The sequence below is a fragment of the Amphibalanus amphitrite genome, unplaced genomic scaffold, assembly GCF_019059575.1.
Source record: "Amphibalanus amphitrite isolate SeventyFive unplaced genomic scaffold, NRLGWU_Aamphi_draft 000287F_arrow, whole genome shotgun sequence".
Lineage (NCBI taxonomy): Eukaryota > Metazoa > Arthropoda > Thecostraca > Balanomorpha > Balanidae > Amphibalanus > Amphibalanus amphitrite.
Genome location: NW_024881782.1, coordinates 44730 through 70000, shown reverse-complemented (window position 1 = coordinate 70000; position 25271 = coordinate 44730). Strand labels below are relative to the sequence as shown.

At 55.8% G+C, this 25271-nt stretch overlaps 1 protein-coding gene and 1 long non-coding RNA gene across 4 annotated transcripts in view; one reads left to right on the top strand and one right to left on the bottom strand.

The window, feature by feature from the left end:
• LOC122387488 (max dimerization protein 1-like) overlaps window positions 1-21675 on the bottom strand; it is a 33647-nt gene extending 11972 nt beyond the window's left edge. Inside the window, exons 1-3 of the mRNA XM_043377736.1 lie at window positions 21453-21675; window positions 20541-20640; window positions 20371-20400 (exon numbers count right to left, since the gene is read on the bottom strand). Of these exons, the coding sequence (XP_043233671.1) occupies window positions 20371-20400; window positions 20541-20640; window positions 21453-21507 (185 nt within the window). The 5' untranslated portion in view covers window positions 21508-21675. The remainder of the gene's footprint in view (window positions 1-20370; window positions 20401-20540; window positions 20641-21452) is intronic.
• A 525-nt stretch (window positions 21676-22200) lies between these two features.
• On the top strand, window positions 22201-25078 carry LOC122387491. 3 transcript variants are annotated; one of them, XR_006257600.1, is made up of 3 exons: window positions 22201-22231; window positions 23795-24013; window positions 24326-25078. It is a non-coding gene; the product is annotated as an uncharacterized LOC122387491 (long non-coding RNA). The 3 variants fall into 3 exon arrangements; XR_006257601.1 differs by having other exon boundaries at window positions 22207-22278; XR_006257602.1 differs by having other exon boundaries at window positions 22211-22242.
• The last annotated feature ends 193 nt before the right edge of the window (window positions 25079-25271 follow it).

Sequence of the window (25271 nt, the reverse complement as noted above, 5' to 3'; positions counted from 1 at the left end):
CTGGAAGACACAGAGAAAATACATCTGTCAGCATATTGGACCAGGCAGACTATGTATAGGGCTAACGATGAAGCAATGAAGAGCAGAGCAGTGGAGGAATTGTGTCGTGAAAGGGTTTACCTAATGGAGATAGTTAGCTGGACGAGACAGAGATGAGGCCTGTGAGGAGTAGTATGACACAAGGAGCGGTAAATGAGTAGGTAACGCCAACTTATCATGATCTAACGCTGCCACATAGAACAGGGCGCGGCATTGCGTGACAGACGGCACGGTACCATACACAAAACACAAGCCACTACTCACAGAAACTGCATTACAAGGCAGGGCACGAACGGGCCAACACCAGGACAGTATAAAACACCTTGCGGTACCAGTCGAACAGGCAACAAAACATTCAGCCGCACGGCATAAAGTCATAACAAAACATGGTAACGTGTGACCTTCACTGCATGGGACAGCTTAATAACACGGATAACATGAGCCCCACAACATGACAGGAGCACATGCATGCGCTCCTTGTCTTATGAATATCTTCAGTGCAACACCAACAGGGCACAAACAGCGTAGCCTTGTCCGTCAGCGCCCCATGGTCAGTCATGTTTCACCCATGAACCAAGCTCGACTATCTACCACTGCAAATGCCGGGAATCCACCGGGCTAATGTCTGAGGCGCAATAGCTGCCAGCTGGGACTTTGAGCGCCAGCGTTCAACTCATCAGGGACACTGATAATTCAGTGCAGGGGACGGCTTTGTATCTGTATCAGGGCCGATACCGAGCACTGAGCAGCAGGGGCGGGGGCGGGGGCGGGGGCGGCCGTGACCGCGGCCGTGGCGGCGGCGGTACCACTTTCACCGGTCGGCCCGGCGCAGTCGGCCCGCTCAGCGCCATCACGAAGCTGGCGGCCGGCCAGCTGGGGCCGCGGAGGGAGCATCCCGTCCGGCCGAGATGACCGCCTGCCGACACACGACACTCTGCTGTGCTCCGCCGGCCCTCCCGGCCGCGTGCCGGTGTATGCGTGTGACCGATCGATAATGATGCAGTCGCACCGCCCGCCGGGCGCGCCGCCGGCGGAGCACGGCCGCGGGGAGCCGCCGCGCCCGCCGTAACCACCACCCCGGCCGCTCGGCAGCGCACGCAGGGCGCGGCGCGTGCACTCCGCCGCCCACGCGAGAGGACGCGGAGCCGCCGCACGAGGCCGCAAGAACGCGGCGCCGCCGCGCTGCGCGACCCCAGCAAGGCAATCAGTCCGGGCAGAGCGGCGGGCCGGCGGTGGCAAAAACAGCAGCGCCGGGCGCGCCGCTGAGCGGCCATCGGTCGCGGCCGGGCCGACGATAGGCGCCGACGGACACCGACACAGATCCTCCGACATACCGACACAGACACAAGGGCACGTCGGCAGAAACACAGACACAGATACACCGACACTCCGACAGAGTCGCACATTCGCCCGCGCAAGCACACACTGTAACACACGGGAGCGGCGATGAATACAAATGCCCTACCAGCAGATAAAAACAACCCGCTCGAGCAGCAAACTACACAAACAAGTAGACGCCGACTGTCTGTTCAACAGGCCCTAACTCACGGTTCCACTCCACGGAATACCCAGCGCCCATTATTCCACGCGATCCGTGCAAGCCTGACATGCACAATCTCGGATGTATCAGCAGTTCGGCCGTGCGCCGCTCGGGCCGTGACCCGGTCCCGTTCCACCGTGGGATCAGTCATTATTGCGCTCGGCTGCGGCAGCCGGCAATCAGAGCGTATTCACCGGATGCCTATCGAAAACCCATTAACAGACCCTCTAATTGTCTTGGTAATGGATTACATGTGGAAATCGCCTCCGAACGGGACGACGACAGGTGAATTTATTCAGCCGATCGGCGTGTTTTTCGGCGTCGGAATGCCTCGTCGGAAAATAAGCCGCCGAGGCGAGCCACGTCGGCTGCGAGGAGGCGCAGGTGGAGCCATGGTGGTAACTCCTGCGGAGAGGGGCGGCGGAGAGGAGGCTGCGACCAAGGCTGGCGCCAGGTCAGCCGGGTCGCCAGGTCGCCGGGGTCGGGTCGGGCGGCGGCCGGTCCTCTGAAAATAACCGGGCTCAGCCGCAACGTACGAATCTGGCGGCGTTCGGCCGCCCGGGACGGCCGCCGTCATATTATTAAGATCATCGGCCGGAAAACAACCCCCCCCCCTGATGGATGACGTGGCCGCTAACTAATAGCGGCCGGCTGTGATGGAGCGGTCGGCGGCGGCCGAGGTGGCGCCGCGCCGACCCGTCCCGCGCCGCCTAATCACACTGATTAGAGCCCGGCCGGTTAGGTGGCACATGAGGGTGAGCGATTTCTGGGTCGTCGCGGTGCCGACCCGCCGGCCGGCGCACCACAGAGCGCGTTAGTTAGTGAGAAAACAAGGCCGACAAAAAGCCGCCGTAATTCACAGGAAACCTTGGAGGTGAACCCACACGACGTCGGCGAACTGAGCTGCTATTTTTTACACGCCACCGGCGCCACTGCACTGGTAGCCACCCACGGCGCGTCGCGCCCGACTCTGCGCGCGGCGCCTGGCGCAGGTAGAGCGTTGATTGTTTACACCCCGTTCCGGAGCGGGCACCGGGCACCCACGTGAGCGGCGGCCGGCGGGTCCGCGGGTCCGCGTGACGGCGGCGTTCGGCTCAAGTCACGGGGCCGGCTGATGCAACAGACTCACTCCGAGCTGTCGTCGCGCTGAGGCCGCTGAGGCCACGGTGCACTGAGTTCACAGCTGACTGCGGCCGCCCCCGCCCCGGCCCCCGCCCCGGGGCGACCGGGGCCAGCCGGCGTGCCGCCCGTGCGACCCCAGCTGGGAGACGCCATGTGCTATAAAGTCCACATCAACGGCAGCAACGGTGACGAGGGCAGCAATGGCGAGGACAAGGGATGGAGTGTGACGTTAGGAAGCGCGGCCATGTCTAACGACTTAAAATTAACCCGACAGATGAACTGCGCCAAGGCCGCCCCGGACAGACGCAGCAATCACCACAAAGGTCACGGTCGCGGAGTCAGCGTCGGGACGGTTCCTCATCCTGGGGCACTGCCCGCGGCCGATAGTAGCTGGATCCATCAGCGGCGTCAACCGGTGCTCGGCTGTGGTGGGTTCAGGGCCTCGCCCCGGGGTCAGGTGGTTGGTGGCGGCCCGGGGGTGAGCGTCCCCGCTCGTGGCGGCGACGGTGGCCGTTGGCTGTCGATCGCCAGTCGTCGGGCGGCGGATAATCGGTCGTCGGTGCCAGCCACCGTCAGGGGCGGAGAACCGTCGACGTCGACACAGTCGGCCCCATTTTTTGTTGCAGCCGCCTGCGTCAAATGTCGCCAGCAGGTGGCTATTCTCGATGGACCTTGGCAGCCAGTGGCGGCGTCTTTTTAGCGCGCCATGCCGAACTCTAGGTCGAAAGAGGCAAAAACACATGTGAAAAACTCGAACTGTTGGCACTAACTTCACCTTGTGCTCGTTCAGAGCCCATGACAGTTTGCTGACTCTGGGCGCAGGCTCAGACGCGCGGCAGTGTCTCCTAAAAACACGCCTGAAACAAAGAGATCCACTGTCTAATGTCTGTGCCCCGATACGGCGCCGCGTGACGCCAGAGGCCTGACATTCTTCGCACAGCTCCCGGCAGTATAAACGAACGGCTCTGCCACCGTCCGGCCTCTCCAATGTGACAGGACAAAAAGACAGATACCAATCTCTGCACAAAAGAGCCACAGAAACAATAAGACCCACCCACACCGCCGACCAACGGGGGCGTCAGATACCAGTTGCCGACACTTGGTGAGGTCCGATATCTTCTTGGAGGATCAGACCGAATCAACTGCCGAAGCGATAGCCACCTCGCTTCGGCTTTGTCGTATCTGTTACAATAAAGCATGAGGCCCTGGTGAGTAGGTAACTGGCGATAGCTAAGCGCGCAGTGGAAGGCCGTCCTGAAATATTCGCTCCATCCCTACCTCATTTCCATGAGAATAAAGTAGAACCGCCTTTCATCAAGCTACCCCATTTGCCGCTCTGACACATCCCACAACCGGTACGCAGCGAGGACTACACCGCCCTCGTTCACTGTCTCAGTGATCTGTCACAATGTCCGGTGACCGGTCACATGACCTGAGGCCAAAGGACAGCGCCGGACCCGCTCTGCATCGCCGACGGCAGCGGTGAAGGAACATCCCCGGCTGAATTGTAACATGTCCGCGGTTCGAGAGGAGCCAGGCCGAGGTCGGGGCGACGGCACCCTGCATCATGATGCCCAGAGAGGTCTCGGAACTTGCGCTGCCCAGCTCGACCGTCTGACCACTGCCGGGCCAATCTCCGGGCCTGAGGTGACCCGGAGTCCACGTGACCGGGCGCGCCGGCCGGCCACGCACACAGCGCCCCGCTCGCTTTTTGTGTCGGCATCTCGCCGCTGTTGTTCCCAGTTTATCGCCGATAAATCACGCTGCGGCCCGCCCTAATGGCGGCGCACAAAACCTGCCGGCCGATGTCCGCTCGGCCTTCCCTGCCGGCGCACGGGCCGACAACGGGTGTCCGGGCTGAGAGCCGGTCAGACGCTCTCGGTGAGGAGCTGAACTGACCTGGGATCAGAGCTGCTGGGAGATGGTGCTGGCAGGGTTAGCTTTGGCTGAACCCACTGAGGGAATGTATCGAAAGGCGATAAGGATACAGACTCTAGTGACATGACCCTACCGATACATACAAATCATCTAATATATTTTCTGATTCAATGAGTGCACTCAAGAGTAAGGAAACCTTTGTGTAGTTCCTTTGATGCGCATTTTACACTTAACAGTTTGGAAGAAAGCAGCACCCTTCCCAAAATGCGACAAGCGATACAACGTTTATCAATATCACTAAAAGCAACGGGTGCGCCAGCGCCGTACCAATTAAACGGAGCGCCGTAACGACCCATATCAGTTATGTTCGCCCAATGAAACCGCCCAACTGCGGATGTTTTCCGCTGTAAGCGGCGAGCAGCCTTACATGCTACATAAAACACTAACAACGCTCGCCGATGAAAAATATCCCGTTACCATCGCTACTGTGTGCTACCAGCCTCGGGGGGCGCCACATAAGGCTAACGACCCACGTTCGAGAGCCCAAATGGCCACTAAACGTTAGTTTTCCGACGTAAATATAAATTAGAGGGTAATTCCGACTGGCGGTGAAGCACCAGATGCTGAACAATACATATAGTCCGGCGCCGGCCTCTCTGTCTTGGGTGTGTCATTAACGGAGCGAAACCCATTCAGTTCAGCCGAGCGCGCCCCGATCACATCCTTTCCCATCCCGCCGAGAGGTCAAATCCGACCCTGAAACGCCCAGAGCTGACGTACAGCCCACCGCTAAAGTAATGTAGGGTTTTACCAATCTCAACGGTTGGCTTTAACTGGCGATTGTTTAATGCGGAGTGATCGAAAAGAAGATGTCAATAGCTAAAGTTGCAGCTGCAAGGGTGGCGATACATATAAGCTACATTCAAAGTTTCATTGTAGTCAGGCTAATCGTTCCTAAGCTTCAGAAGCAGAACATACCCATGACTGAAACCCCACATTACTTCTGCTGTGGACTGTACATTTCGTCCGCCTAACAACAACAGTTTGTTACCAGACTCCGCAAATAGACTTTGGAAGTTTGCATGTTGTTCATTTTCAAGGAAATTGAGCCATAAAACGATGCTCTATTGAATTGCAGATGGTATGCAAAGCTTTGCCGAGTTCTCGCAGTAGCAAGTATACCTACCTATTATGAGCTTATCAGTGCCTCCATAATTAGCCACGCGAAAAACATCCCTGCAGCTTTTTCTACTGCAGCGAGTCAAAGCAATCATCTTCACCATCCAACGGGTGAAACCTTCATCATGGTTCTTGCTAATTTAGCTATACCGGGCAGCCCGACGGCTCGCGTCATCCACCACTTCATTCACGCCACAACATCCTGATCCTGCACCGCGCTGCCGCCTCAAATCCCACAAAGACGGCCATCCATTGCCTCAGCTGGGAGTCGGCCGCCGAGGCACGCACTTCACTAATTGAAAACGTCACAATAGAGGAGTCAAATCAATCAGTCGCACAAAAACGCATCGCCCGCCCCAGGAAAAAAAAAACATTCGACAGGATAGCGGATGGACGCAAGAAAGGCTGGGCCGCGGCCGGGAGAGGAGCCGACCTTTGGACACCTCTCCATCACCGGCGCTCTCTCGGCAGCAAAAACGCGGCGCCGCTGAAGCCCGGGAGCTCGGCTAGCGGCACACGCTCGGTGCCGCGCCGGGCGATGTGGGGTGACGCGGCGCCACTCCCCTCCCTCCGTCCGTGCGTCGGCACGTGCGTCCAGTCGACAATGAGCGGTCCACAATACGCCGCGATCGCCGAGTTGATCAGCTGTCGCGGGCCGCCCGCTGAATGAGGCGCAATGGAGCGCATCGAAACGCGCCCGGCGTCCTGGAATTGTGCCGCGCCGGCCGCCACGTGCCGGTACAGCCTCGGACGCCATCGGGCCACAGGGGGACCGAGTTAGCCCCGGTGGGAAAAGCCAAACGATGTGGGGCGCCGGGCGTCGGTCGGCCCCCATACTTCATGACACTGCGGGACGGCAGGCGGGACAAAGAGCCGCCCGGCGGCGCGCGCCGCTCTTGATCCTACCGTCGGCGCCGATGCCACCTGCGGGCGGCAGTCTCCAGCGGCCGTCGGCGGCCGTCGGCGCACCGTACTCACACCGCAATCACCTAATTCCGGGTGACGCGGCGCGACTCGGCACCGCGCCGCACGCACCACCGTCCGGCTAATGGAACGCCGAGAGTGGATTACTGGCGGCCGCTGTCCGTGTTCCCACGTGATGAGCCGGGGACTGCGGCGCTCCCACGTGGCCGCAGGTACTGTCCACGGCCCGGCCCGGGCGGGCAGACGGGCAGGCGAGTGCAGGGAATATGACCGCCCAGGCGGTCCAGCAAGCAGAGCGCCAGCGGAAGGCGGTGTGTGGTCTATTTGTCGTCGCGTTTGCCCACGGACGACAGGGATGTAAGCGACGCTACCCGGTGAAATCTGAACCCCCGGCGGAGCTGAGTGGGCGGAATCAGAACGCGCGCGCGCGGGCGAAAGGGGACCCCTTCGACGGGTGTGGGCCGCCGAGCAGCTGTCGACGAGCGGCGCGCGGCGGGGGTGAGCCGATGGGCCGGACTGGGGTGAACGCCAATTGACAGCCATTGATTGTCGGAAAGTACCGGGGCGGGATGCTCGGCGCCGACCGCACGCGCGCGCGCCGCCTCCCCAAATACGCAGGTCGGTAGTTCCGCGCAGCTGTCGGCGGCCGTGGTGGTTACCCAGCCGAGCGGCGCGAGCGGGGCGCAAGGGCGACCACCGAACGCACACCGGTGATTCCAGCTGACCTGGTTAGCTAATTACCCCGAGCAAAAAGCCGCGACGCGGCAGTCTTGACTTCAAACACCGCGCTCAAATGCAGCTACCAATCCAACCCTGGATCACCACAGCACCGCCTAATATCACACTAAGAGCCACTAACGCTCATCTTTGAACGCACAGTGGCCTCCGGAGGTGTTCCGCGGCCACCCACCACCAAACATCCCCTGCTACGTCGCCCACTGTAGACCACCTCTCTCTGAGCCACAACATAGCTGTCCTATCGACAGTTCTGAGTCGAAGACGACGGTAGTCGACGACGCTGCCACCCGGGGAGACGACGAAGGCCACCCACAGTCCCCGGCAGCGCGCTCCGGCGGGCGAGCGGCGCTGCCGCACGCGCGATACAATAAACAGACACCGTCGAGGGCGACGGTGACGACGGCAGCGCGGGGAGGGAGGGGGAGGTGAAGACAGCGTGGTATGGTGTGGGGATGACGCGTGCGCAACCCAGGGAACGACGCTGCAATGCAGTGAAGATAGCCCGTGAGGAGCTGACGGGAGTAATAGTTTGCAATTGACTGTATGGCATTCAGCAGCTACATGACCAGCTTACACATGTAACATTAGTGGCAGTTTCATTACCAGTGCCAGGTACAGTACCAGACCAAGAACCCGTTCTAGTGCCATCACATCACCAGCACAAGCTAAGCTCAGGCCAGCACCAGATAAGCTCAGCTGAACAGCAGCACCAGTACCAGCCCCAGCACCAGCACCAGCACCAGCCCCAGCACCGGTGGCGGAGCGTAGGAGCGTGACGGTCGGCTCCATCCATCAGCCGGCGCTGGACACAGCCGATATATCAGCCACGGGTGACCGGCGCGGCGGCCCGTCCGGCGCGACGCCCCGGCGCCGCCGCATCCAGCGGCACAACGGAGGATTGGCGACCGACGGACCCAGGCCCAGGACCGCCGGACCCAGGCCCAGACCCAGACCCAGGCCCAGACCCTACCAGACCCGCCAGACCCGGACCCCACCAGACGCTGTGAGCGACTGGAGCGGCAAAAAACTCGGCCCCTCCGGGGTAAGGACTACAAAACCGGCAGTATGTTTGTAGCTGTACGCCGTCTCATGGGGAATGTGGAAGCTAAACATCCTTCCGGCGGATTCTTTTTACGTCAGGCCATTCCAGAATATGCGTCGCAAGTTTGCCAGGTGCATCGGAGTCGGGGAAACTGTTTTTTTTTTTGCGTGCGTTTTTTCGCACGCATGACTCCCGCCAGACCGAGTTGGACTCAAACGACACATTGCTCCCTCAGACTGTCATGCGACAACTTTGGTCTTTGGACAGTACCTATTCCGGCCCTCCCTCCAATGCACTGCACTTCCAGGTTAGCGCTGCTTCTGTACAGCCCTGCACTGCACCGCACTGCAACCAGGACCCCACCCGTCCACCCCCACCAGTAAACAGCCATCGAACTGTCCGCGCACGACTGACAGCCCGGCACGTGCGCCGGTCCGGCTGCACGTGGCAGCACGCGGCACGACGCCCTGCACGTGTCACCTCGTGATAAAACCCGACCCCGACTGTAGCCACATCCACGTGAATCGATTTGACGATCAATTCCCGAGCCAATCAAATGGAATCGCCAGATATAACTATGGATAGGGGAGATCCGTGTAAGACGCCCAGGGTCGGTAAGAGGCCCCATCGCTTTTTTTACCAAACCAATAATGTTATTTATTTTTTAATGTTCTTGTAAAGCAGAAGCCCTCTTGAAACAACAACTCACGAAACCTGAGGTATCAGGTGCGTCGCAGCGACTTTTGGTAAGCCTGTTTCTGTTTTTGCCCCTTTACTTGCTAGATATATGCATCTTTATCACCCTTATATATCTGAAAAAACAATGGCTATCAAATGCAATCTTTTCTCATCGAAATTGTCACATGTTAGCTTCAGAATAGACCACGTTCTGGTGCGCTGCAAATGTCTCATAAACCATAAATATTGTGGACGTTAAAACACTGTATTTTTTTAAGAGGCCCTCCCTTCGAGGATGATAAAACGCCCCCCGATAAAAAAACGCCGCCGATGCTAAAACGCCTGCACCTGCAGCAGGCGTGGCATTCTTTTTTCAAGGAGTTTGTTTTTGTTTCTTTTTTCAGTTTCTTTTCTTAGAGGTTATAGGTACAATTTTCGTTGGTCATCAGCGTTTGGTTGTGCTAGTTTTCGCATTGTTCGAGCGCTTTGGAAGTGTTATTGGTTTCGATAACACCGTATTTGCTTAGCTTTTCGAAATAAAAGGCCTTGCAGCTGTGTTCGCAAAGCGTCTTTTACAAGTCGACTTGACTTTTAAAACGCCCGAGGGGGGGGGGGCGTCTTACCATACCCATAGTGTAAGAGGCCCTTTTGCAACTTTTTCCAAAATGTTAAAGTTTACGGTTTGTGTACCCCCTAGATTCATTTTGAATGCAAATATGTATGGGAAAATGATGCATGCTCACAGCGCATGCACACGTTAGCGCTTAAATATTATCAGTTGTCTAAAAATAGTAACTGAGCTTAAGGGGGGGCCTCCTGCACCACTCTCCCCTAAAATAACGATAAAATATCGATTTAAAACTGACAATTTGATTGTGGTATTATAAACGTCCAATCGAACATTTCGGGTGGTTGGATGTAAGCGACCATAACATGGAGTCAACCGAAAATAACCGAGTTAGTACTGAGTACTGACTAATGAATGGCGGAAGCTGGGAGAAAGGAAACGTGACGAAACAGTGTCGCTGAGGACGGTTCACGACACAGTGGCGGTCTGAGAGGACGCCTCACGAGTCACGACACATCGCCCGGCTGCGGGCGCGTTCCCACGGCTCCATCACGAAGTGTCCACCGTAATGGCTTTATAATGGTCGGGTGGCGGTACAGAGCGGCGGCCGGAGCTCGGCACAGAGCGAATGTGCCAGTAATTACCTGCCCGCTCGCCGCTCCCGGGAACAGATAGCGGCGAGGCCCCGATATCGATTAGCACCGCGTCAAACGGCGGCTGGATGGGAAGCAGCACATCTCACGGTGGTTGGTAGCGACGTGCTTCATTTGCTCTGGTACAAGTTTGGACAGTGATTGATGGCTCGTGGGAGATGCCCAAAGCATGCCGTATTCTGGGTAATAGGACTTTCGCTAGACTAGGCATCCTTGGAAATGAAGGCTAAAGGGTGTCATTTGGAATGTGATTTGTTTTACTAAAATCAGAAGGAAGGAAAGCACTACCCGCAGAAGGTGTTGCTTTCTCCAAAAGAAGTTCTGCAGTGCATGTATTTGGTTGGTATTCAGGGAAAACACACAAATTCAAGCACCGGCTAGTTGCGAGACTATGATTAAATATTAAACGTAAATAGCTAAAAAAAAAAACGCTGATGAAACGTTATGCCCTGACCTCACGATCTCTAAGACGTGTTTCAGCGAGGTTGTCATGACGACTAGCCCCCATTTCACCCAGTGGAAAGATAGCCGTCACCTATCATAAGCTCTCTGACCACCCTGGCACCGCGCTAGTGGGCGTGTCCACCGACAATCCTTTCTGCCAGCATTCTTCTGACAGGTCGCTGGGTCACAGCCCCCTCACCCCTTCGGGCCGCCGTGACGTCACACACCGCCATGGCCGCCGGCCGGTCTGCCAGCAGTTCCACGTGACCTCAGAGCAGCGCTTTCGCCACAGCCCGGCCGGGGCCTCCCGAGCTGCCACTACAGGGCCATTTGGCAGCTCGGCCCCGTCCGGCGAGGGTCAGCGGGTTGAGGTGGTCAGGGGTCCCCAGGGGCTCAGAGGGGAGGGGGTCGACCTCGGCCGTGACCTTGGTGGCGCCGTGTGCCGCTGCCAGCTGGCTGCCAGGGCCACTGCCTGCACGATGCTCCACAACACCTGGCAGCGGCGCCGATCAACCAACAGACCCTCCCCTCAGCCCACGCCGCCGGCGCCGCCGATCGACGCCAGGGCACCGTGAGCGAAACGGACCGTCGTGCATTGAACACACGCCCAGCTACGAACAGCGATACGCGGTGACTTGTACAATTTCACCACCGCCAATCTACGCAACATCTGCTGGACACTTGCCCGGCGCCGAGTCCTGGTGCTTGGATTTCTCATCACGTCCAGCCGAACACGCGGCTTTACGCACCTCGGAGCAATGCACCTCGAATCGCTCGAGTCCTGACAGGATAAGCCGCTTAGATCGGAGCGCCGGGTAACGGTGACAGTGTGAGGCCTGACCCTCCATCAGATCTTCCCTTTCCTGCGAGGAGAGCGTGGCGTACTTCCGCATCGGACCGCTTTCCTCAGTCCTCATGCAAATCAACGACGGCGCCGAGGTCGCCTGGCGAGCGGCGAGCGTGCGGTGGAAGTGAGGGCGGCGTGGTGCGGCGGGTCGGTGGTGTGCCGTTGCGTGCCAACTCGGTCCCGCCATTACGCTCGGGATGAGCCGTTTCACAACAGGGCTCACAAACAAAAAGTTGGCAAGTGACGCCGATCGTATCGCGCCACAAAAATCGATACACGCGGCGGCGCGGCGCGGCGTGGCGGGCGTGCCGCGGCCGCGCGTGCGATTTTTGACGCCGTGATACAAACAACGCCCGGGTCGGCCCGGAACGGTGGCAAGGTGCCGGAGAGCGCAGAGGCGGTGCACCCATCGCGCGGGTCGACACCCCCTCGGCCGCTGCGCAGTTTGGGGAGCAACGGCCGCGGTCAGCTCCTCAGCAACGGCCGGCAACGGTCGCGCGCGCGCGCCGCCGGGGTTCAAACCACGCCGTGCCGAGAACGGCCTTCGCAGACTGCGAGCTCGACCAGCCGACCGCGAGGTGGTTCGGCAGGCCAGGAACGGTGCAGAGGCCGGCACGCCGCCGACACGCGATAACAGCCGAAAACAGGTGGCTGACATCGGTGGCCGCGCGCTGAGCGATGCCGCTCCGCCGTCCCGCTGCCGTGTCATCCCTGCGCGACTCAAAGCTCGGCGACTGGCGAGCACGGCGCGAACGCGAGTTCGACTCAGGGCGGAGAGGCACCCACCGGGAGGGCGGCGCCCGTCGCCCGTCACCGTCCCCATACGGTCACCACAGAGCTGTCCGCCAAGGTAAACATAGCGCAGAGGCCGCGGGCACACGGCGGAGGAAAGGGGTGGGGCTCAGCGCGGCCTCTGCGCGCTACAGAACGCGATCTAATCTTGCTACCACAGACAACCTGACTTTTCTGAGCTACAACCGACACATACGAGGATAAATACAATCATTATTTTGAAATTTGAACCGCTAGACGTAGCGACGAACGGCGCTATCCTGAACTGAACTATAACGACGACTATATGCTGAGTCGGGGACCCTTGTAGCCACCGCCGGCGGCAGCGCAGCGTCGGCGCTCTTCCGTGGCATTTCTCTCGCCACATTAGCCGCAGAGCGGCGTCCTGCCGTCGGCCCCGGTCGGCGCAGCGCGCACCATTTATCAGCGACTCCGCCGTCAACCGAGACCAGCATGGCGCGCGCGTTTTTCCGTGGCCGCCGGCTTTGTCCACACCGCGCCGGCGAGATCGGACGGACGCGGCGCACCGGATGCGCCGTAATGGCCGCACCTCTCGGCGCCTGTCCACAGGAAGTGGGCGCCGCTAATAAATTCGACGGTCCACCCGGTCGGCGTCGGTATCGGCGCGAGAGGGCACCTGCTGCGGTCACCGGCCGGCGTCGCCGCCCCCTACCCCCAAACTCAAAGAGACGCCGACGGTCACCAAGCAGGCGCACCGACACATACCGGAACGCGGCAATGGTTTCCGTCACACGCATTCCCCGGTAAAGCCGATCCGCTCGGCTAGTGCCACCTGCGACTCTGGAGTGTTGGAATTCTCCACATCCGGACAGTGGGACACTTGTGAGTTGTGTGGGCTGGGGTTCGAGCCTTGGAACGGAGTTCGGATCACGGGGTGGTTGAAAAGCGGCTCGGTGACCGGACGGTAACCCAACCAGATGGTAACCAGCCCGGTTACCTAGCCGGCTACCGGTGCCTGTGAGCGCTGTTACCGGGCGCGTCGCGGGTTATTACCTGCGCCCTTCATTACACGCGTCATTTCCGGGACGAGCTAACTCGCGGACTGGTTCGCCAGCAAAACATAATTTCGCACAGCGTCGCCATCTTAATTAGTGGCGTTTCCGCGATGCCAGGGCGGAGAGTTGGCCAGGCAAAAACGCCGCCCTCCCCTCTGTATGCCGCGGGACTGAAAGGCGGCTGTCATGAGGCGCACTCACCCGGCGATCACGTGACTAGCCCCAGTAGCTGGATATGCGGTCACGTGATGACCGGTACGTGATTATGACTCTGACCAGAGGCCGAGCGTCTAAATAACCCCACACCTGATTTGGTGGGGATTAGATGAAGCTGTTGTTTAATCTCGGGTGCCGATATAACCGGGCTCTAGTGGCCCATAAAAAGCCGCTTCAAATCGGTTTCCATCGCTGGAAACGGCCGGTATCCGTCCTCACATCCACCAGTCACGAAAGAACGGGTTCAATTCAGACGTGGGAAACTGCCTCACGTAAATCGCGAGCCCTTGGGATCGCCAACCCAGCACACCTTGACCTGTCAAAAACGTCACTCCGCCCCACCCTGCGCGCCCTCGAATTGAGCACAAACATGTCGGCTGATCGTCACGGAACACGGCCCCATATCGACATCCCGCTCGGTCCGTGAAGTGTTCGACGGTGTGGTGTCGTTCGCGGGGCGGTCGGCGCACGGCAGTTGATGGGCGGGGCGGGGCGGCTGAGGGCGGGATGTCGACACGCTCTGTCGCTCCAATACCGGCGCACAAACAGCCGTCGGGGACGGGCCGACCGCCGCGCCGGCCGAGGCACGACGGCTGTGGTTGGGGCGGGTAGGACGGTACGGCACGGAACGACACAGTACGGCACGGAACGACACGGCACGGACCGTGATCGGCTGGCACGACACGGCAGTCCGTGGTCCGACCTACCGGGAACTCGAAAGACAGAAGAACTACTAATGCCGGGGGCTTGTCAGCGGAGCAAAAACAGGGTTCATGCTGGGAAAGAACAATCATTATCAAGACCTGAAAAGACTGTGGAACCGAAAAAGACTGCACGGCATAAAAGAATGAAATAAGAAAACGTGCGACTACTCCGCCTATCCGTAGAATTGTCTGCCCATACCGATAGCTGTTGACAAGCATCGCCAGACACGATAAACCTTACTGACAGCGGGGACAAAGGTACCAGCATCAAATCCCCGGTGAAGCGTGCGACACAAATCGACCACGCTGATAGCACCGGACGAAATTACGATTCACCAGGTGTCAACGAACAAACAGCCATCACGTTGTGACAAGACGCCACCCTTGACTGGCTTCTGTAATGGCTCGTTTGTTACCGGCGGTGGACTGTGGTCCCGCCTCAAACGCCACTGAGGCGCGGCGTCACCTGTCATATACCTATCCACAGGCGCTCCTTTTTCCGACAGCTCCGCTACTGCAATTAGATGCACCAGACCGGCCCGCCTTTACAGGCGTCTAATTAAATGAACGACCATTTTTGAAAACCAAAAATAATCGTCCCCGCAAAGTGGTCGTCCGGCGGGTCGTTTACAAACAAACTTCCTGTCGCGCACCGGGTCCAGGACAGGTCGTTTCATTAATCACTGGACGTCCGTCGTTCGGCCGGCCGTCCGCTCGCTCCCCGTGGACACAATCCCAACGCTCCGACAGCGGCTGACAATTACTCGGCCCGCGGACACGGCCGCGATGAATGAAATTACTGACTGCGGCGGAAAACGCCATCGTTACGACGACGAGCGGCGTCCGAAACGACGCAGCCGACAGCGGGCGGCCAAATTCCGCCCGCCGCCAGGCGCATCGCCCTAAAGCGGTCTGCCGCAAGGGTTCGTCGTTTCCCCCACAGCGCAAACTGGCCGCATCCGTTAAGCAAGCGATTCTATTACCGCTAACTGGCGGTGCTGTGCGGTGACGAGCGGTGAGCGGTGGGAGGTGCACCCACTTCCTGAGCGTAGTACAATGGTCGATGGGAGAATGCATAACAATTAACATGCAAGTTACTTTACTTATAAGAAATTGTAGAGTAGAACTCCATGTCAGGTAAAGTGATGAGCTCAGATACATCAAAGCGCTACCAACGGATCAACAGGCAACGTTAGCACTTAGCAGTCATTACGGGCAGTTCAATCCTCTTTGACGCCGGTGGAATCCACCAAGCGCCGGTTCGACCGTGCCAGGTGTAGGCAGCAGCGTGAGAGCCCGCCTCTTCCCTCCCCGCCCCGGCCCGGCGACCTATAATTAGCCCCCGGTATTGACACGAGTGCAGGCGACGGCAGTCAGCTGGCGACGGCTCCACGTCACAATCAGCTGACGGCGGAGACGAGGCCCGACCCTGACACTGGGGAGGCTCGAGGGACAACCGAGAGGGACCTCCCGGCACAGGACGTCACAGGGCAGCCGTCACTCAACGGAGGCAGAGATGATGACACCGCTCTGATTATGACTCATATAACAAACACTTGACTTGACGGCTATGAAAGCTTTCCCACATGATATGCAGCTGATGTCACCATGAAAGTCAGCTTGCTATCATCGCCACTGCTGCTCCAGACTAGAACAGCTGTCACTTCAACTCCAATATCCTTCAAAAGCTGAGATTTGAGAATGCGGGACACTCGCCATCCATAAGTCCTCACAGAGTAGCAGCAACTAAGAAAGTAGAAACCATCCGATTGAGCCCAAATTGAACAATATCAATGCGCCATAGTTGGCTGCTGGGATCTCTCAGTACCTACACTGTCCCTCAGAAACGAACGAACGAAGAAGGGGAACGGTCGGCGCGGCGGCCGTTCCGGTGCCAGCCTGTGCCGCTCGACCGTGTCATCTTCTGGCCATCCGTCAGCTGACGGGCGGATGTGACACCGGAGCCGGCACCGCGGTCGTGTCAGCGGTGTCACTGACACGGCCATGTCACCGTGTCAGCGGTGTCACTGACACCGGCCGCCCGCGGTCCGGCAGGCCGCTGCTGATAGCCCGGGCAGCTGGTGAGGGGAACAGCCGGCGGGGACGAGTTTGAGCGTCCTTGGGGCAGGTGCTGGGGCCGACTGCAGGCACCAGCTGCCGCGCGGCGTCTCCGCCCTCCTCTGGACATACACCGGCGGCCGCAGGTAACATAATGAATACCCTCCAACCCCGGCTAATCCAGGTCCACTTAAAAACGACCATCGTCATACCACCTACCCACACCAGACACCAAAACGTCGAGTCCAAGCATCACCGTCCCACCGCGTTGGATCGGTAGGAGTAGCTCTGTCGCGTCCGCTCCAAACCGGCGTCAGTCAGCTCCATACCAGCGCCCAAGGCCCATTTTGGGCGGTCGGACCGGCAGCTCGACCGTCGGGAAAGGCTCAACACGACACGTTCGCCTTGTGAGCGGCCGGCCGCGCCGGTCCTCCTTGAGCCTGCACAGAGCCGGCCTCTGTGCACCCTGGGCCTCCAACGGACGCCATAGTCGCCCCATCGCGCCGCCCGGCCCCTCCTCGGCCGGCCACAGGCCCCCGCCCGTCAGCGAACCTGCACGAAACAGCAGTCAACCGACACAAAAGACGACTTACGGAGCAAGTAGTCGGCTACTCCAGTCGTGCAGCGACGATACGGCCCGAAACCACGACGTCAGCTCGCGTAAAAATCGTCAATTTTTCATAAAAACGACGCGATCACACGGCATACACAGCCGTACAATTCCGCGCGCTGCGGGTGCCGTCAGCGTGAATTCATGCGCTCTCATGCCGGGCTCTTCCGGTTCCCGCGGCCGGCCACGACTACGACCCCGTGGGCCGGAGTGAGTGGACTCTCCGTACCGTGCTGGACCGGGGCCATTGTTATCCGAGCAGTTGTACTGGTTCTGCACGCCCCCCCCCCCCCTCCTCAGAGAAGGGGGGGGGCGCTGGACACAGTCCATCTGCAGCCTGGAGCAGTGTGGCGGCCTGGACGGGCGGACAGCGGCGGCATGACGGGCGCGGCCCCGCTCAGCCGCGCAGCCAGTCACTCGCCAACGCCCCAGAACCGATCGGCTCACCAGTTGGTGGTGACTCGGCAGATGGTGGCTGGGACCGCTGGTGATTGGTGACAATCTACGGTATTGATTCCCGATGACAGAGGTTATCCCAAAAGAACCACGTTACTAGGGCCCTGACACGGAAAAGAAGGCTGTTTGATCACGAACAGACGGCAGTGTCCATTAGTAAAGCAGCTTCGGTTCGTGCCGACGTCAAGTCCAAAAACAGCGACTGAATCGATGGTTGAGGCCAGCCACCGCGCCGGCGATACGGTTCTCAGAAGCTGCCAGCAACACTGCTAGATACAAACAAGTCTACGCTGCAGAAATTCAAACAAGTCAACGTTGCACGAATTCAAACAAGCCAAGATCCATCAGTTCTGCTTAGAGAGTGAAGGTCAACATAATTTAAATTGTAGTCGATCTATTTACATCCCTCCTGCCGAGCCAGAAGTTGAGCGTCACCACACGGATGCAACGTCCAGTGCAGTGGTCGAAACGCGGCATATCTCCTAGCTCTCCCAGTGACGTCATAAGCAGAAGCGACGTCACAGAAGCGTGACCTCCGCCGCCATCTTCCAGTTCACCCGGCAGGAGCGGAGAGCAACCGGCAGGCTCCAAACGGGACGAGTTTCCGAGAAGCCGTCCGCGAATAGCATCCCGGCCGGAGCGGCCGAGGCGAGGCGAGGCGATCCGCTCTTATCCTTAGCGGGCGCCGTGTCAGCCGAGCCGCTGATCCAATCTGCCGTGATCAGAGTCGATTGCCGGTCCGCGGCGGCTCACGCGCCTCCCTCCCCGGCGCCCCTGCCCTGCACGCACGTCTGGGGGCGACGCAGCGCGATAAGCGAGCTGCCAACCGAACTAGGCCGAGGCCTGCGCTCGGGTCGCCCGGTCCGCAGATCCAGCTGGGGTCGTAGGAGGCGAGGGGAGGGGGAAGGGGGGCGTCGCGTGCAGACCGACTGCCAACCGACCGACCGGCGGGCGCGGCACGGCGGCCGGCGTACTACGCAGTACGACCAGTTCATGTCAGGACGCCGCGGTTGCCGGCCGGACGAACCCGACCCGCCGCACCACCAGAATACACAGGATGCAACCGAGACGTGGGCTGCAGCCGCCTCAGACCAGCGAGCCAACTGCAATCACAGAACGCTTCAACTACAGCGGAATGATATAAACAATTTACTTTCGTTGATGGTAAGAATGAAATAAAGCAACTATTAGACACTCATCCAAGACCTGAGGCCTAACATCATATCAGTTATCATGAAAGCCCCATGCACATTGCATACTTGATAAGTGCATTTGAATATCGCACAAAGAAAAAAGTGACGAGAAGTTGACTCATCATGACGCACTCCAGATAAAGAACAACGACCGAACGATGGCTGATGTCCTTGAGCAGTCGCTCACCAGTTCGCCTCACAATGCGGTTCGACAACCACACTCCCGCCCGCACGCCTGTTTTCGGCTGCAGGGAGCCGGTCGATGGCCCGGTGGGGCAATAGTGAAAGAAGCGAGAGCGAGCTGTGCGGGAGGCGGGAGAAGGGAGCGGCGGTGCGGCGACTTCCGCACGCACCCCATCATCACCGGCATCCCGCGTGACGCGATGACGCTCGCGCTGACACGCATCCTCCGCCCGAGAGAACAGAGGCACTGCCGCCGTGTCGGCAAACAACCAGCGGATGCGGGGTTACGAAACCGGTCCGCCGCCGCCTCCACCGCGCCGGCACGCACTGTCACAGGCGCCCTTTCAGAGCGGGTCGCTCGCTCTTCGGTCGCCGTGCGACCAGAGTCACTCAATGCGTGGTTTCGTGTTTCGCACCTGGGCTCAGTTCGCTCGACGCCAGTCCCGCATGCCACCATTGTAGGTTGATGACCCGGGGCCACTCATTAGCCTGAAATTACGCAAATGACGCCCAGTATTATGCGTGTATGGCGCTATTATCTTTGCAGGCTTCAGCGCCGGGTGCCCTCATCCATTTCCAGGCCGTAGATACTATCTACCCATGACGTTTCCGTAAAATATTTGCGAAATTAATGACGTATGGCTTCCTGGCATTCCATTATTTCGTTTGTTATCTCCCAGCATCTCACGATGCGCATGAAACGCCCATAGTACGCAGAGCCTTCCGCAAGGTCCAGGGTCGTGGAGACGCCACTCGTAAGGGTTGAGGCGGGGCAGTTGCAGCTGGGGAGGGGCAGTAGTGAGGGTGGGGTGGGGGGTGGGGGGCAGAGGGCAGGGTGCGGCGGCCATATCGCTCCACGGAGCTCGCCGTCGTGCCCCACCTGTCAGTCACATGCCAGCCGAGCACCGCTGGCCACCCGGCGCTGGCCGCCCGGTGGTATTACTGGGTATATGGGTGAGCAGAGAGGAGGGAGGGAGAGAGGGAGGGAGGGAGGGAGGCGGGGCACTTGGGCAGGCACGGCCAGTCGCCGCTGCGCTGCCCGGCTCCGTCTCCGCCGCGTCGGCGAGCGTCCGGCGGCAAACAAAGGAGCTGGCGACGGCCGCAGCGTCGGCGCAACCCCCCCCCCCCCTCTTCCCCGTCCGGCCCCAGTCAGCTGACCCGCCATGTGCTCGACGATCAATAGCGGCCGGCCGCCTCAGTCAACAAAGGAGCTCGGCGGCCGGCCGGCGCACACGCAGGGCGGTCCCCCCCAGGACCGCCCCCCACCCGGGCCCCACCGGCACCCGCCCACCGCCCACCCCGGGTATGGCCGACATACAGCAGAGACAAATCTACCATCGGGAGAACCAACACCAAGAAACTGACAAACCTTATAGAAGCTCTTACAAGTACACTACGATCGGTAGCATTTAGGGACAGTATGCTTACTGCATACTAGGCAAGGAAATCACTAAGACTGAAGGCATCAGTAACAAGTTGTTCAGACTTACCGGTTTTTCTCCAGCTCATTGTGGGTTGACCTGGAAAATAATTACCAGTCAATTTTACCACACAGCTAGACAATGACAGGATTGTCACCAGTTCTCCTTTGAATTGGATAACAGCTTAACATCGACACTAGCATCATATTTTCACCAGAAGTCCAGCAAGAAAGGCTCACCTGCTTCCAGCACCCTTCCTTGACTTCATATGCCTCTTGGTGACATGCTTAGATGATTCAATGATGATAGGCACAGTTGAGGCATAGCCATGCTCAGCTTCTGAAAAAAAAATAAGAAATTTGTTAGTACCTACCCCAATCAAAATAGCTTAGAGCAGGCCAGGTGATTTGAGGTATTGCACAAGAGAACCTGACACTGACACTGTAGTTAGATAAACTAGTTACAACAAACATACCTGCACTGAAATCGAGGTAAATGACAATTCACAGTTCTTAAAATTAAGCAACTATCACACTAACCCTAACCAAATTATTTTTTATTTGAAACTTACATCTTCTGAAGCATCTTCCTTATTTCATGCTACACTTTAAAATATTACAATAGGTTGTCATGACCAACTGGATAGGTACACATTTTTCAGACAACAATCAAAAAGCTCAATGTTAATGAAAATAATATCTGTAATAACATATTACATGGGATACCTACCCACCAGTTCACACTTCAGGCCATCTAAAAAATAGTCATGTCTACTACAATTATTGTCCTCGCATATATGTGCGGATAAGAAACAAACATGGCACAATCAGCAATCCCTAAATTAAAATTAAATAGCAAAAGAATATCATAAAAATCCAGTACACCTTTTGGCTTTTGTTGATCTTGAACTGATAGCATACTGAAAAAGCATTGGTCCCAAACCAGTCTCACAAAATCATCTACCACAATAAGGAATGTCAATTGTAGGCTTTCAAGCTCAACCAGTGCTTGAAAATGCTGGCCGAGCAGAGACAGAGCATGCTTAAATATTCCACACATTGTCAAGAACCAAAAAAGAAATGGTTATTGAAACATCCTAGCAAAGGTAAAGCAACGCAACAAAGAATCATAGGAATCGACAGCACACCCACCTCTCTCCCTCCTCTCCAAGTATTCAGCAGCCTCAATAAGAGCTTCAATAGACATTCTTGTTTTCTACTTTATCTACCGTTTAACTTCGTAACAACAATTTTCGCCACCTACAACGGACGAAATAACAAGTTGGCCCCGCCCAAGCTTTCCTCCGATCCTTCCGCTTCCAACACCAAGCAAACACAGCACGCTCCAAACACAGAAGGCCTTCTACTGCTATTCAAGGTGGCTGAAATAGATAGGGTTTAGCTGGAACAAAGACGCTTCAAACTCTGCTTTAAGTCGCCAATTGATGACGTCAATATATATTTTAAAAGCAAAAATCTTATGTTTTGCATTATAAACACTAATTAAACAAATATTTGAAAATAATAATATCATTGTCGATCAGCAAAAATAAATAAAATGGTTAATTAAGATGAAAAATAAATATACGTCAAAAGGATAAAGTCACTTTCATCTCTTTAGTGGAATCTGATGACCTGTTTTCCTATTTTTGGGCTGAAAAGAAGCGAAATAAAATAACAGGTTTAAAGGAATTTGATGACGTCAATACTAAATAATCTGCATACATATATTTTTAATACATTTTTTAAAGCAATTTGCTCTGATTTTACAATTTCAAATTTTTACAATAAAATTTTTTTTTCTTTTCATTTGTACCACATAAACAAAAACAATCAAAACGTCACATGTTTAGGCAATGAACTCTTCCTTCAAGGAGAACCAGAAACCCACAATGACCTTGAGATCAGCTGTTCGATGTAAACACTCAATGGTGATGAACACGTGAGGGGGGTTGGCCGTTGGAGTATAAAATTAATGGTATAATTGGCCTTTTCATGGATGAAATGAGCAACATAGCTTCGGAATGTTGCGAGCCTTATGAAATTCATCTTGATTGCTTTGCAATTGGTGCTGTGTAAACACATTGTTCCAATATTTTGTGGCGGCAGTGCTGGCGCACCTCAATTCCTATACGCCTAATCCACTGTTAGGCTATAGAACTCAGTCTTTTGCGAGTTAGTGGAAGTAAGCTGACACTAAACCTGAACTTGGCCCTGTCCTTTGGACTGCAAAAGTGCAAAGGGTGGCAGAGTTCTCTATACTATACACCGATTACTGTGGGTGGCAGTAGTGCCAATCAGCCGCATCAGCTATGATGACAAGTCTTTGCCAACCTTATTCCTTGGCTGAGCATGTCCTATTGGACGACGGTGAAAACAGGGCGCCTGGGGCGATTTGATCATGGTTGGTGAAATTCACACGTGACGTTAAGCATGTAGAAGGCCCACGAAGGGGGAGAAGTTCCAAATGTCACGTGACTAATTTGCCCTCCGGCGCCCTGTTTTCACCGGCGTCCATCCTATTGGCCTGCACAGCAGCTCATCTTGATGTCATGCCAATGCTGAGGCCTGCTTTGCTCATGCTTAATCCACACCACACCAAGGTGAATCCTCATCACACAGCTCATATTGGCTGAGTGGCTCTGCAACAGCAAAATGTTCTTGAGATTGCCTTGCTTTACAGTCTGGACCCTGCCTAGATCTAGTACATATTTAAATTATTATAGAAAGCATAAGTGTTTTTATATAACCTTTTTACAAATTACAACCATGTTTAAATGCTGCCCTGCTTGGATATGTATAACATTTAAATTTGAACGTAGGCTGAGATTGAGCTGGTAAGGGCTTAACTGATTGTGAACTGAATTCTGGGCCCTGTTCGGTCGCTGTTTTTCTATCAGCTTGCTGTCGGTTTTCCCCATATAAGGAAGATATTGCTGGCGCAGCTTGGCCTCTCATTGGTCTAACGAATAGACCACTTGCATTCGACCAATGAGGAGCCAAGAAGCAGCAGCATGGTCGCAGCCTGCTGATAAATAAACGGGGTGCGAACAGAGCTAGGGCTAACTTCTTTTTTCATGCCAGCTGTAGTTGGCTATTCAGGAATGATGAATTCTGTTTGCTGGCAATTGATAGGGATGTGTAGGTGCTCATTTAAATGAATTCAAATTTCAAATTTGAATTAGTTTGACTTTGTTTGTATACTGCCGTCTGACGGAGCTGAAACTTAGAGCTAGATGCATCAAAATTGAAGAAGGGAGTTTCAATAAGCTTCTCAGTCTAAGGTGTTTGCTTGGTCAAAGCTTATGTTATGTGCTTACACATTTTCATCAGCATTCATGCAGTGAAACACTATAACAAATATCGTGAGGCAGAACCTACGCTGTGGGGTGCAATGGTGACATTGGTGGGGTGGGACTAAGGTTTTGTCTATATGATCTAGGAAACAAAGTCTGTCCAGTTTCCCCACATTATCTAACAGTACCACTTTTCAGCTCCTACTTGCGATGTGTGGCACACAAGGAGTCAATACTAGTCGTGCACTCTACAGGCACTTGCTGCGGGAAATCAAGAAGCTTCCGGCTGATGCCAGGCCGCATTACAGGCACCATGTGCGGCAGGGTTTTAACCAGCACAGAGATGAGACAGACCCAGAAAGGGTGCAGCAAATTATCAATCAAGCTGTGAAAGATGCCGTCTGGCTTGTTAATAAGGTGAGTTGGTGACTATGGTTTGAAGATGATTGTAGTGGCATGAAATAGAAAGTGCAAGCATTAAGGTGCTTCTTCTTTATTCTTTATGTTAATCTTACAATGCATCATATTTTTCACATCAGATGGCCTTTTTGACTGTCTGTTTGTCCAGCTGAGTGTCTATAATCGTGTCTATAATCGTAATCGTGTCTATTAAAGCTTTTAATCGTGTCAAATGCGTGCGGCAGATGCAGATTATTCTGTCTCCTCCTGTTCATCATCGACGCAATCCGTTATATCATGTTAATCATGGCCGTATTTCTGTTGTTGCAGTATTCAAGGAAGCCGTCGTGACGCGTGATACCCTGCTTGGTAAATGGACTCTTTGCTTGGTAAGAGTGCGCACATTTGTGAAAGTGTAGCCATGGTTGATAATTGGTTGTGCCATCTTTGCCTTTGGGGTTTGTTATTATAATAAAGTTTCTCTGGGTCTTCGTCAGATTTATTCCATCACGCTATTTACGGCATTTCTGTCGGTACCGAGGCTTCAAAAAAAAAAAAAACTTTCAGCATTGTCAGCATCGAAAACGTAATCTGCCACGAGACCTGCACCGTCACCCCATTCGCGATTTCCTTAGAATTCCTGTTCACTCTCAACTGGCGCATTGTGCTTCTCTAAATGATGCCTCGGTCTGCAGGGCGGTTGTTGGATGTTTGTCTTGTTGCGACATCTGTGTTTATAGTGTTTCTACTCCCCGCCAGGTGATTCTTTTTGTTGTTTTACCAGGCCATCGAGCTCATTAGAAATCGGAACTTGAGCTTGTATGCTGTGGATTTGGTCTGTTTTGTCGTGTGGCAGTACTCATTGCAGTTTTCGTAGCTGCAAATGCGTCCATTTTCGATTCTATCAGCTGAGTATGATAATATTTTGTACCCTGTGCCTCGAACCTTTCCTTCGTCGTTCGCGCTGAATACCCACAGGTACCGTAGGTATGTAGGTCTGACTCGTGCCAGTCGGATATAATATTGTGTGATGTGTGGACATGGCTATATAATAGACTGCTTTGAGGAAGGTTGGATAGAACAGCGCGTTTGTGCATAGGTATATGTCGGGTAGGGTGGGGGTGGGGGGGGGGGGCGGCGGAATGGCTGCAGCTCTAAAAGTATGTTTTGTCTCACTTTAACACAATCGCGATGATACGATTTATTAACAAATTGCATATTTACAAGCTCAAACACACGTTTACTTTTACTAGCATGTGACCGTAATGTATGTGTT